The sequence below is a fragment of the Hyperolius riggenbachi genome, chromosome 5 (genome assembly GCF_040937935.1).
Source record: "Hyperolius riggenbachi isolate aHypRig1 chromosome 5, aHypRig1.pri, whole genome shotgun sequence".
NCBI lineage: Eukaryota > Metazoa > Chordata > Amphibia > Anura > Hyperoliidae > Hyperolius > Hyperolius riggenbachi.
In genome coordinates this window covers 46,902,496-46,916,925 of record NC_090650.1, presented here as the reverse complement: position 1 = coordinate 46,916,925, position 14,430 = coordinate 46,902,496, and the positions used below count along the sequence as shown (strand labels likewise).

At 43.6% G+C, this 14,430-nt stretch overlaps 1 protein-coding gene across 5 annotated transcripts in view; it reads right to left on the bottom strand.

The window, feature by feature from the left end:
• Positions 1 to 14,430, bottom strand: part of MLLT10 (MLLT10 histone lysine methyltransferase DOT1L cofactor) — a 259,169-nt gene that overhangs the window by 47,249 nt on the left and 197,490 nt on the right. For all 5 annotated transcript variants that reach the window (XM_068235604.1, XM_068235601.1, XM_068235602.1 and 2 more), the window contains one exon: positions 1,262 to 1,379. In XM_068235604.1, the coding sequence (XP_068091705.1) occupies positions 1,262 to 1,379 (118 nt within the window). The remainder of the gene's footprint in view (positions 1 to 1,261; positions 1,380 to 14,430) is intronic.

Genomic DNA, 14,430 nt, shown 5'->3' with positions numbered 1-14,430 from the left:
GAGAGGGAGAATTTCGCCGCGGAGGGGGGCTTTGAGTTGCCCGCCCCCACAACACACAGGCAGGCAGGAGCGATCAGACCCCCCCAGCACATTATCCCCCTAGTGGGGAAAAAAGGGGGGCGATCTGGTCGCTCTGCCTGCACCCTGATCTGTGCTGGGGGCTGCACAGCCCACCCAGCACAGATCAGATAAAACAGCGCTGGTCCTTAAGGGGGGGTAAAGGGTGGGTCCTCAAGTGGTTGACTGAAAGCGCTGCCTGAAATCTCTGCCCATACAGACCCCCCTCCATGCAGACAGATAGGCACTATTTTTCAGACATAATCACATGATCAGGAGCCTATTCAGGCTTGTTTTGCATTTTTTTAAATACTTTTTTCCTTTTCCAACAAAAAAAGTTAAGCAAAATAACTGCCTTATAATAACTAGTGCTGGTGCGTGCTAATGATATCCACAAAGCTAAATTCCTTTTGAGAGATACTATACTAGTTGCCTGGCATGTTGAGGATCAGCAGGACAGTCAGGCAATGAGCATTATTTAAAAGAAAATAAATATGGCAGCCTCCATATCTCTCTCACTTCAGTTGCCCTTCAATAGACAGGCTGGGGGATCAGTTAAGATTAGGGTGAATGATGGGCAATATAACAAACCCCCTAAAAATTGTGTTGCACTTCCAAATTAGGAAACGGACAACTAGGGGCGTAACTATAGTCCACCGGGCCTCCCTGCAGGGGAGGGGGGCACGGGCCAGAAGCTAGGGTGGCCCACTCTTGTGCCCAATATAATAATGCAGAAAGAGCAGCAGAGGGCTTATACATCAACTGCTTCGGTGGCCGCATCTCTTCCACTTCCTGGTTAGTTAGCAAGTGCCGGCAGCTAGCCAATGGCCATGTGGCTTCAGCCCCCCTCCCCCCCATATGGTAATTGGCTGGCTGCATGGCACTTATTAACCAGGAAGTGGAGGAAATACTTACATTAGGTACAGGACTGTCCCCAACAAGCTGCCAGGCCAAGGAGCTATAGTTGCCCCACTGTGGACAAAAATCGCTTAGTTGAAAATAGCGGCATCCATTCTTCCTGTGCCAAATCCAAATTTGTGCTTCAAGGAGAAGAATAAGCCAGGGTAACAGCAAGGCAAGGATGCAGGAAAAACCATGGTTGTCTTCTGGTGAATAAACTTGGTTTAACGGATTCCTAAAGCTCTGTTTATATCTGCCCAGTGGTTCCCCTTCATGCGGTGAACATAATAAATACTGTCCTTACCTGGCTGACTGTTTTCAGCTGGGGCTGCAAGAGGTCCAACACAGGCGGTGGGATTCAGCCTGTTTCCACTGAGATGAGATGACGTCACTGTCACTAAGGATCCCGGAAGAGATGATACCTGTAGGGGGACAGGAGAGGGGGGGGGGGGGGGGTTCAGTAATCACATCAGCAGCATTCAGCCAACTGGAATCATTTCATAAAACACTCCAATTAATGAATTTCCTCCGCTTTCATGTGTGCGGATTACTGCCAGCATCAGGCGCTATCATTATCTATAGCGGGGCTTCTGTCCAGAACTGCTGCCGAGTAAATCTAATGATCCACAGCCAACCTCAGCAAGCTCTTCAATAATGGACAATACAATGAATTCCAAAACTGGTTTTCGGGGAAATTTTCACCAGAGGGAACCTGAAGCAATGGAAAGTAATAGGCCGATGCCTGGAGGCGATCTGAGGTCCCTGCGTCTCAATTAACATTTTCATATCCGCTCAGGAGAAGGAAACCGGGGAAAAGAAAGACTATCTGACTGCAGCGAACACAGTATAAAACAACACAAGTCTCTGTAAATAAAATAAGGGCTGAAAACAGCACTGCGTAATATGTAAGCACTTTATAAATAAAGTTTAATCAAAATAAAATCATTTAAAAAAAAAAAAAAAAAGCTGTAGTATTCACTACAAAAGAGCTTGAGGAAGTAATTTACACAATTACACATTCTAAAAACAAAATATCCCACTGTATATATTTCATCTGAAAATATGACTAAGGCTGGTGCACACCAAAAGCGCTTCTGAGCACTTCTGAAATCTCCAGTGTTTCGCAAAGCAATTGCCTAATGTGATTGCATCTGCTTGTTCACACCAGAGCAATGTGATTTTTTCCCCAAACCCAAACGCAGGTCCTGCGGCATTTTTACGCCTCAATGTAAAGTATAGGACAAGTAGAAAATCACTCTAAAAAATGATGAGCAGAGCGATTTGTTGCCCAAAGCTGTTCACTTCCAGAAAAAAGAACTAACAACTACAGATTACAAAAGCAAACGCACCAAAATCGCTAGGCATGAATAGGAAATTGCCAGGCACATGCACATAGCGATTTTTGCTGTGCACTAGGCCTAAGATGCAAAAACAAGCACCACAGCATTAGTGGGGGCTGAATAGAAATCTGGCAGGGACTAAGCAAGTTAAGCAGGCCATACACTGGTCGATTTTAGCCATCGATCGACGGCCGATTCGATAGTTTTGATCAAATCGGGTAGAATTTGATGCAGCAGAAAGCATGATCGATCGGTAGATCGATCGATTTCCGGCCGATTTTGATCGGCCGATCGATGGCCCATAGGGTTGCATTGGATGAAATGGTGCAACACTGCATTTTGATCAAATTTCAATCGATTCCTAGTGTGTGGCACACATCAGATACATTCCTGTCAGATTCGACCTGATAGGCATCTGACAGAAATCTATCTGATGCTCAAGTCTGCTGCAAATCTATAAGTGTATGGCCACCTTAAAATAACAGGTAGCTTGAAAAATTAAATGCTGGTTAAACCCCTGGCAGCTCAAATCTGATGAATTGAGATGGCCTATCAAATGCAAATAATTCATGCAGATTTAATGTACACTGTAAGCAGTTTGGAGCTGGAGCAATCAATTTCAGCAGACTACACTCCTCTTTTCAAATCAATGTGTAAATTACTATACACCCTTTGGAGACTGCCTAATCATCTTAAGCAGAATTTAGGAATGAGTGCTGTACAAACATGCTACATGGCTCTTTTCCTCACTTTATCAGTGTAATACCGTTACACCTCTTGAAAGCAAAAAATAAAAACTGAAAATAAGGAAGGAAGATAAAGGAGAACTCCTGGATGTGTTTAATAAACATTATCCTCTAAAAAAATGTTTTAAAAACTTGAGTGTTCACCAAATTACTTACTACTACTTCTGAAGGGGCTGTGCACTGCTTTTAGGACTGTTTCACACCACGGGTCATTTTGTGGCATTTGGAATTGCAAAAGCGCCGCATGCAACGATTTTGGAGCGTCTGCAAAAAGTCGTGGCAATATCACGATTTTTCTGCACTTCTGAACTAACCAAATGCTAAACTTGCAAAGAGAACCGGCCACTCAGACAACCCTGAAGTTGGTATCATTCTAGTATTTTGCAAGAGCTGTAAAACACCAGTAATCCCTATGTATGGCCTGGTACACATGATGCAATTTCCCATCAGATCAACGGGTGGAATCGATAATTTTTTGACAGGTCCGAGCAGGTCCCAATTGATAATGGGATCAATTTTGTGCAGTAGTGATCAGAAAATCAAAGAAGAGGAAAAAAAATAGAAAAACAAAACAAAAACCCAATATATAGCAAAATATACAACATAATCACACCCGTTACGTCCTCCAGTAAAGTTCAATGCAGGACGTGTTCAGATTGCTCCGTACAGAGGAAATACTGGGGAGAAGCCAAAGAACATAAGCAATTACACAGTATGGAAGATTCTATTCTCCCCTACAGCACCCAGTCAATGGCACGACTCGAGGCGTACGGTGACCATGTGGTTATCCCGCTAATTATTTAATCTTATTAAACCATTAAGAACGCAGGAGCAGGTAGACAACAGATGTCTTGCAAATGATTGGCCTTGTACATCTCAAGCCGGCTGTGGAGGTCAAAGTCACGTTCGGTCCTCGTGACGATGTACTTCCTGTGCTGCGTACGGTTGCTACGGAATTAAATAGATCTACGCGCTATCCGATGGCTACTCCTTTTTTGTGTAGGAAGCTCCCCCCCCCCCCCCATTAAGGAAAGGGGGTAGTATAAAAAGGATGTGTTCGGCACAATAGGTGCTCTGCCCTGACCTCAAATAAGAAGCTGCATTCTTGGCAGCTACCCAGCCCTACTTACAGAGCGGCCCTTGAAAACGTTGTATTCATTCATGTCGCTAACCGCTGCTCTGAAGGCCTGGGCTGGGACCACTGCCAAACACGTGAAAACGAGCCCTCCAAGATCCGCAGCCAAAGTCTTGCATAATCCCCCTCAATAATAAAAATAAAAAGCCAGGGCCGCTCTTGGCTGCGCACACCGTCCCCTTTCTAGGAAACATTCCTGTGTCTGTCATGCTGTAGAATAGAGACCGCTCCTAAGCTAAAAGAAGTCCTTCTTACAAAATAAAAGTGGTTCAATTAAGCGCAGCTGGGCCGAGCGCAAACTGGAAGGATCACAAGAATATCAGTAATAAGTAAGTGTGAGAAAAAGTGGGGGCAGGAGAGGAACCAGGACATTGGCAAAAGCTGATGCTTTAAATGCAGCTATAGATTATTTTTTTGTAAATGCTGTTTTATATATCCATTATGGAGGAGATCAGCTTAAAGAAAATAATTTTATCGAGCTTTAAAAGCTTGGTTTTACTGTGTAATCTGTAATTATACTGTATATACTGTAGTCAGAGAGGAATGCACACGTCTAACAAAGTGAACAACCAACACCACGCCTTGTATTTCTCACGCAAGCAACTGAACGACCAACTCATTTGCATACTGCGTGCGCAAGCTAAACGGCGGGATGCATGACATGGCCGCATTCAAAACAAGTATGTTGTTCAAACCACGTTGCACACACATGGCCAACTGTACGATATCAGCCGAACAGTTGTGTGAGATGATCCGCTGGATGGATTGAGCAATCGTTTGCCGTGCGTATACGCGCCTGATTGTCCTCCAAGTGAAGTTTTCACAGGCTTAGGGCTGGAGATACAGATCACCTTGCCTGTGTGTAATGATGACAAACAGAACATGGCCGCTCTCAGTGTATCACAGGAATAAATAAACAAACGGTTAAAGCGGTTTGCAGCTAGATTTCCTGTGTAAACTATCTAAACTTTAGATAAGATATATAGACAAGTCACTTGTTATAGTTCATTTTTCATCTCGGATCTGCTTTAATAGTTCCAAACAGCAATGGGAAATCTCTGCAGAGCAGCGTGGAAGGTGGAGTGGCAGGCAATGGAGGCCACAGAGAGATGGAAGTGATACAGCACCACTGGCTCCATCCATTCTGCAACAGAAATCTGATCAAGTCCGAACAAGCAAGGCGGTAGCATTTCTCAAACCTACCTGACTAATTTACAATTTGGGAGTGATTGAGTCCTTGCCATACGAAGCCATTACTGACCTATCAATGACTAGTATGTCTCAATCACCCTATGCCAGGCTTTCTCAACCAGGGTTCCTTGAGGACTCTGCAGGGGGTTCCTTGGCATTTTCCCCCATCGTGGAGGAAGTATAATAGAGCACACTAGAATAGGTGGTACTGTAACAAGAAGCACTAAATTGGGGGGTCAGGAGATGGTATAATGAGTGGCAGTGTAATGGGGGTAGTGAAATAAACAGCCACACATACTTTTAAAGACCATGCCTCCTGCAAAATAAATGCAGGGGTTCCTCGAGACCAAAACATTGTTTGCAGGGGTTCCTTAAGATCAAAAAGTTATTTGCAGGGTTCCCTCAGTATAGAAAGGTTGAGAAAGGCTGCCCTATGCACATAGTGCAATAGTGCACCACATTAGCAAATGCAAACACACTGCCCATTACTCAATGAGCATGTGCACATCTCTGCATTGCAACAGGCGCCATTATCCTAATGTGCTGTCAACATTGCATTGCTAAACAATGCTCACTGTCCTATTTAAGTGGGTAGGATATTTAAATTTTAAGTGCACTGCAACTGACATTTTGAACATGTTCTAATGCACTTGTACCGAGGCCTAAAGGCCCATACACACGTCGGATTTTAGCGAACGACCCGTCGTTTGAACGTTCCGTCGTCCGGACGTTTCCGCGTCAAATCCGACGTGTGTACAAACTATCGTTCGGGTGATAAGACTGGTTACCAGCGATCCGCCCGGCGGATCGTTGGTAACCAGTCTTATCACCCGAACGATAGTCTGTACACACGTCGGATTTGACGCGGAAACGTCCGGACGACGGAACGTTCAAACGACGGGTCGTTCGCTAAAATCCGACGTGTGTATGGGCCTTTAGAATCACTGCTTTTAAACAATAGGACAATTTAGTGGTACAGCCAGTGATGACAAAGTTTAAGGGACAAAATGACACCTTCCACAGAGATGGTTCCTGAAATTGGCTCCACCAATGGGCAAAGCTAGTGTCCTAGAAAGGGCCGGTTCTCAAATTTTGAATGCAAATTTAGGCAGCTTGTGAAAATTAATTGGTTCATTTTAAATCTGCATAAATGTCCATACAGAACCTGCATAATCTTGCATAAACTCCAAACTATTTCCATCTTATTGAACATCCCTATTAACCACATCTATTGGATAGGGTGTGTCTGTGGAACAGGTGGGCTGTGGAAGTTTCCAGGATATGGCTAAGAGGGGAGGGGAGGGGGAGGGGGAAGAAGAGGGGAGGGGGAGGAAGAGGGGAGGGGGAGGAAGAGGGGAGGGGGAGCGTCATCCTGCTCCTCCCCCTAGTGTTTTCAGCTTGATAAAGCACCCTCACTGTTGGACACTGGTCTAGTGGACTAGAATAGTTTACCAAAGTCCTTTGCATAAACTTGTTTTTTGTTCTCCTTGTATGTCCTACCTCATATGTTAAAGTGAACCTCCAGACTAAAAATCTACTCAGCAGCACTGAAAAGGCTTGGTGTTTCTTTAACAGTTTCACAGCATCAGAACTTTTTCTTACCCAAGCCTCATTTTTAGCTGCACAGAAGAAAACTGCCCGGGCATTTTTCCCCTGATGCTGTACAAAGCATGAAGGGATTTCTGATGAGGTTGTTCTTCTGCTGTTTTGGTGAAATTTGAAGCCTAGCGCGTGCAGCTGGGAGGGGTGATCAGGACACAGGACAGTTGGAACTGTGTCTCATGCACTCTGTCACCTCCTTTCAACCAAAAAGATGGCTGCCCACATGAAATCACAAACATTTGCCTGTTCTTTTAAAACAGGGTAGGTAAGATATTATATAACCTATCTATTTTAATTACCGTAACATAATTAATGTAACCTAATGATAGTATGTTTGTTTAGGCTGAAGTTCCCCTTTAACCCCAGTTATCTATTGTGCAGCGCTGCATAATATGTTTGCATTTTATAAATACATTAACTAATAATAATGGAGGTGGTTAAAATGTCAGTGACTAGCCAATCAAAATTAAAAGTGTGTATCACGTGCCAAATTCTCCTAAGCACTTTTGCAACATGATTTTTTCCGAACATATTGTGTACATTAATACAAGAGATGCTTCGTGTGGCATAAAGTGCCTCGGATAATGGCCCGTGTACCATCCTATGCTGACCTCAGCCTAACAGCACAGACTAATTCCTTGTGACTGTTCTGACACTCGCCAGTGGAGGGAACGGTAACAAGCTCCCGCTGTTTGCAGAAACCATCACTCCTCTCCGGGTCACTCTTTCTGACTGCAGAGCGCTGCTCATCTTGTCCACCTCTGCATTCACAATACCCACCCCCAACTGCTAGAGGGAGATCTCCGTCATGGAGACACTAGGCATCTACCGAGCCAGCACACCAGTGCTATGCTCACATAAGACACTAGCCATCCACTAAGCCAGCACACTAGTGCTATGCTCACATGAGACACTAGCCATCCACTGAGCCGGTACACCAGTGCTATGCTCACATGAGACACTAGCCATCCACTGAGCCGGTACACCAGTGCTATGCTCATATGAGACACTAGCCATCCACTGAGCCGGTACACCAGTGCTATGCTCACATGAGACACTAGCCATCCACTGAGCCGGTACACCAGTGCTATGCTCACATGAGACACTAGCCATCTACTGAGCCATCTACTGAGCCAGCACACCAGCGCTATGCTCACATTAGACACTAGCCATCCACTAAGCCAGCACCCCAGTGCTATGCTCACGAGACACTAGCCATCCACTGAGCCAGTACACCAGTGCTATGCTCACATGAGACACTAGCGATCCACTGAGCCAGCACTATGCTCACAGAGCAGATAAATGAAGTATATCCTCTGAAGACTACCGACAAATAGATCCTCACAGCTAGGCATCCACAGCAAGATTTGCAGTAAACTAAGGATCACTAGCCATCCCGTGTGAAATGTTACTGGTCTGCCACGTTTCACCTACAGATATTAATGATCGCATCTCCACTAGCATTATACTGCTTGAGGCAGCATGAAGTTATGAACCTGTCACTTCCGCACCACTGTTCCCCACGGCCTTTAGCACAGATTTTCAATACCCTCAGCTCTCTGCAGTGGTTGACAGGTTAGCAGCTGTGCAAAATCATGTCAGATAAGAGAGCACATACAACAGGGTATCCTGCTACCAGCTGAAGCGCTGTCAGTTACTGAACTGTGATATTTCTCAGCACATCCTGACAACATACACTGAAGACTCCATTCTGCAGTTACTGCATGTTAACTTGTGTGTTAACAGCATGTTAGGTCAAGTGCTACTACAGATTGCCTCTGTCTTGTTCCACTGCCTGAGGAAATGGGCTGTGTCCCACAGAACGCAACACAATTATTGGAGTACATTATTAAAGAATACTTTTGAAACGTTTATCTTGTTGATTCTTCTATGGGTAGGGGATTACCTCTTCCGCCAATTTTAATTTGACATTGTTTTATCCTTTTGGCGCCTCTGTGTTTCTGATACAAGTTTCAGTAGCCCACCTTTACTGGAGGGGTCTACCCATGCTTTTCCTGCCTACAGAGAGTGACACCTTAACCTTCCCCTAGGAGACGGGTCAAGATCCCCTAACGCCTTGATAGTGGTTGTTTGTCAGCAACCTACCATTGTAAGTACATCTTATATTGTCTTCTTTTACCATACTGTACTGAAATACTACACTATAGTGGGCTCTCGATTTCTCCAACTTGAAGAGAACCTGAACTGAAAATAAAAAGTCAGAATAACCATACACAGGTCATACTTACCTCCTGTGTAGTCTACTCCTCAATCTCTTTCTCCTCTCCTGTGTCCCATGTGTACACTGTGATCACTGGAATTCTCCGTCCTCCATTTTGAAAATGGCCATTACCCCCTAACAGCTTCCTGGTCAGCACACTGTTAAACTGTAATATCACCCACTTGAGCTATAGGGAAACATTGACATTACCTTGCATATTCAGTTGTAACTGAGAGCTGCTGATCTATAACTGACAGCAACTGGTATATTTAAGTTCCGACAAATTATTGTCAGAACCGGAAAGGATCACTGTAAGAAGAAAACAGTGAGCTTCTGAGAGGAACGGATGTTGAGGTTATTATGTAATATTCATTTGCAGCTGCGTCATGTGTTTATTTTAAATAATTGTACTCGCTTCAGGTTCCCTTTAAAGGACCACTATCTCGAAAAAAGTAGGCAGTTAAAATCTGATAGAACTAACAGGTTTTGGGCCAGTCTATCTCCTCATAGGGGATTCTCAGGTTTTTCTTTGTTTTCAACAGCATTTCCTGAACAGCAGTTGCAAAGTCTAACTGACATGTAACTAATCCATCCTGGCAGATCCGTTTGGATGATAATCGGCGTTAGTCGTTTGAAAGTCATTCATATCGGATGATAAATGAACACTACCATTCAGAAACCGCATCTGTGGCTAGTTGCATCCTTTCGGGGTCCTCCGTTTTGAACTTCCGCCGATGAGCTGATTGGTAGCCCATCATTGGGACATTGTTGCATGTAAATGTGCTAAGTCATTGCATTATTGTCAGGGACAGGGATGAGTTGCGGATGAAAGCCGAATGGCTGTAATACGGATTTCATCCAGATAATTAGTGCAGCTGAGCGGGCAGGTGAGTGGGCGTTAACTTACCAAGGAGCCATTTTCTTTAATGTGTCGTGCCTCATGCTGCGTTTCAATTTGACTATCGCGCTTCCTCCTTCAACCCTGCTAACAACTAAAATTTGAGTACCAAGAGGGCTGAACCTTTATATCTAAACTCATGACAGCCATTCACAACCGCTATATATTTTTATTAAAATTCTAACCTGCCAAAAGAATGTTAAAAGCTGAAGGAGTGAAGAGAAATTAGTTACCTAAGGAGGCAAAGCGATTTCCACATCCCTTCACAATCTGCTGCTCCATTTATATACAAGTGGAACATGCCCTGCAGCTATTTGGCCACTGAGGGCAATGAGCACACATATCTCTGTGCTGGGAGATGTCCATCAGAGGGAGCTGTTATTGCCCCTCTGTCTCGCACACTCCCGCCCTACAAACAGCTGTGATCTCTGTAAATTGTAAATCTCTGTAAATTATAGCGGACTGTAATGCTACCATTCCACCCCAACCCTCCCAGTCCAGTTTATAGAGGAACTGTAGTAAAAATAACGTAATAAAAAAAAATGCTTAATTTTTACAATAATTATTTATAAATGATTTAGTCAGTGTTTGCCCATTGTAATTTCCTCTCCCTGATTAACATTATGAAATGTATCACATGGTGACATCTTTACTGCTGGCAGTTGACGTCTGTGGAAAGAGATGCTGCTTTTTTGGCAGTTGGAAACAGCTGTAATTTTCCCGCAATGCAACGAGGCTCCCACAGTGTGATGTCAGTACCTAGGTGCTGACATCACACTGTGGGAGGGGTCTCATCACAATATCAGCCATACTGAGCACCCTGATAATCTATTTGAGAAGAGGAAACTATTTCTCATGGGAAAGCGGGTATCAGCTACTGTTTGGGATGCAGTTCAGTCCTTGGTTACAGTTCTTATTTAAAGGACAACTGAAGTGAGAGGGATATGGAGGCTGCCATATGCATTTCCTTTTAAGCAATACAGTTGCCAGGCTGTCCTGCTGATCCTCTGCCCCTAGCCATAGACCCTGAACAAGCATCAGATCAGGTGTTTCTAACATTATTGTCAGATCTGACAAGATTAGCTGTATGCTGGTTTCTGGTGTGATTCGGACACTGCTTCAGCCAAACAGATCAGCCAGGCATTATTGGTCAAAAGGAAATAAAATATGGCAGCCTCCATATCCCTCTCACTTCAGTTGTCCTTTAATATTCCTGTGGGATGAGCACAGTGTCATCTGAGTGTCACAACAGGATCTGGTCATTACCGTGACAGAATAACCAGGTTCAGCAGATCCGCTCAGTAAATAGTTTTTATTTGTTCCAGGTAATATTTTCCTGGAGTTCCCCTTTAAAAACAAACTACGCCATCTGTAGCCCATCAGGAATCATTTGTTATTCGCTGGTAAAGACATAAACTGAAGTAACAGCCCCCCACTATTCTCTGCTGCAGATTCTAAAAGAAAAACTCCTACCGTTTTAAGCTACAAAACTACATCCCTGGATAAAAACAAGCCGACTCCAACAAAATCCAGCATGCGGCAGCCTCTCAGACAGCAGAGAGGTAATAAATATTTTAAGTTGCGCATTATTAACACCTTTGCATTGCGCCGCTAATGGCTGCGAGGGGACTAAGCTGGGAGTAGGAGATTCACAGCTCACTCCCAGGAAAAACAGGCCAGAGCAAGCATTTATTAAAAAAGTGCAATCATGCTGTCAATACGCATTAAGGGCACAGCCTCCCGACAGGCTGGAAAATTCCACAGCTGAATTTGTCTCTCCCCGGCTCCTGACTGCGATCGTTTCACAAAGAGGAATCCTTCCCAATGCATAGAAGACTCAGAACTAATAATTCCCATGCCATTCAAGCTTACTGGCATATAGGTAAGAAACCGGCGCAGTGACGGCATTCATTACCGGGGGTTCCTGAATGGCAAAATTAAAATAATCTAATGTGGGGCTGGAACAAATTTATTTCAGCTGGCTGAATTCCACGTTTTTATCATACTTTTTTTTTTCTACAGGTTAAAGAAGGTTTGAACATAACTCAATAATTCAAATTACTATTTAGTCAGTTGTGAACGCCTCACCCTGATTGGCTAAACATCACTGGGAGGGCGCCCAATGTAAAGCAGTCCGGCCAATGTTCCAGGCAATGGGAGCATATGCGCAGCCAGGCCGAGCATGCGCAGTACGCCGCGGACCGGAGGACTTTGCGGGACGAATTTCAGACGATCCAGGAGGCGGACAGCAAGGGAGCGATTGGCCTGGAGGAAGCCCCAGGTATGTATATTTCCGCACACCCCTGCCCTCTCAAGTTCACTTTTAAAGTGCCTAATGTAACAATTTACATATTTTATTTTGTAAACATTTTATTGTTTTTGATTCAGTTTGTCACTAAAAAGAATTCACAAGAGATAGGCATCAACCCTAAAACACCTTAAAATCTATTTTACAACTTATTACGGTTAAAATAATACCACATATCAATCACTTGATGGCTAGAGCTATTAACTCTGAAGTGTGCTAGTGGCTTTGTACGGGCCATTTTTTTCCACAAGAGGCCATATGCAATTTACTTTTTCTTCTGAGTCCGAGTTTTCTTCTAGAAGATCACTTTTCATCTTTTTAGCACTTTACAATGGAAAGTACCAGAAAGAAGGTGAAAGAGTCTCCGCACCAACCAAATGAACGATGGACTGCACGATATGGCCACATTCAAAACAAGTACAAGTCTTTCAAACAATTTGTACACACACGTGGTTAACTGCACTATATCAGCTCAACAGTCGTGTGAGTTAAGCTGCCGGCTGGATTGGTCAAATTGCATGTTATCAGTCACTCGTCTAGCTGTCTGTCTCACATTCACATGCCCAACTATTGTCCAACAGACAGTTTTCCATTGTAAAAGAAAACAGTATTGTCAGTTTCTGCACACTGCATGCAGGGTACATGAATGACATGTAAAGTATTTGATAGGAAATTCGTGTGCATTTTAAGTGTGCATTTTGTTTGTGTGTTTTCGCATAAAAAAATGTCAGCCAGCCATTTTACATAACAGGACTTCCTTCCAGGATTATATAAATTAAAAATGCATGGAGGAAAACAAAGTGAAAGTGTTTTCGCATGAAAATTTGCATACAAATGCATGCAATTTTCGATTTGTATGCAAAGCTGCATTTTCGTATGGAATTTGTATGTCCCTAGTGGAAATGGGCCCTTACTAAATAGTCACGCAGGAAGAGTGGGGTTACTGGGAAGTCTGTACTTCATTGTTGGAAAGGTTGCTATTTGAGCTTCCGGGTAATTGTAGACTCTTAGCTGGCAGCAAACTGAAATGTAAAGATGACTAATAAAAAAAAATGACTTAAAGCGGAATATAACCCTGCATTTCAACTTTGCTCTAAAACATTATTTACAGCATATTATATGCAAAAAGCATTTTTTTTTACTAGACCAGCATTGGAAGGTTTAAACACAGACGTTTCAAATTCCGTGGAGAGATATGCAGAAGTTCAGATTGTTACATTCTATGTATCTATTGATAAACAGTTACACACTCTTTGGCTGTCCTCCAAGCTCCTTCTCAGTGAGAGAGATGAGTCACATTCAACACTTAGATACATTTATGTAAACAAAATGTATCTTTTTCAGGTTCGGATGCGTCTGCAGAAATCTCAAGGAACTTTAAAGCCCTGTGTAACCCTTCCAATGCTGGTCTAGTAAAAAAAAAAAAATGCTGGTTGCATATAATATACTGTAAATAATGTTTTAGAGCAAAGTTGAAATGCAGGGTTATATTCCGCTTTAATTGTGTGGAGCTTGTAGGTCATAGCATTTGTGATTAATATCAAATTGGAATGGCACATGAAGTGCGTGTACATGCTGGTTGGAATATCCCACAGACTGGCCCCGGAAAAGAAGGAAAATACTGTGGGGTTTAAAAAAAAAATTTCCAAACAGAAAATGTTTTTCCTGACACCCCCCCCCCCACCCCCCCATTTTTTTTCACCCTCGCTCCCGACAAGTAGGACTTTAATACTCAGCGTGTGAGGAGGGATGAAACCAAGTGTGAACAACTTTCAAGTCCCATGAGGGGGTTGACTGTTCAAGCTGTCAGGTTCAATTGCATCATTCGACATTATTCAATGCCCCAAACTGCTCCCTAATTGTTAGGGGCTTAACATATTCAAAGCCTTTGTTTAGGCTAATGCCGAAGTGCCCACAAGTCGACTTGCCATAAAGAAGAGGGAGGGATTTCATTGTATTTAAACCATACTGAGCCCAGCGCCGCCACAGTCTCTGCTGCCACGGTGACACAGGAGGCCGACGACGGCAACAG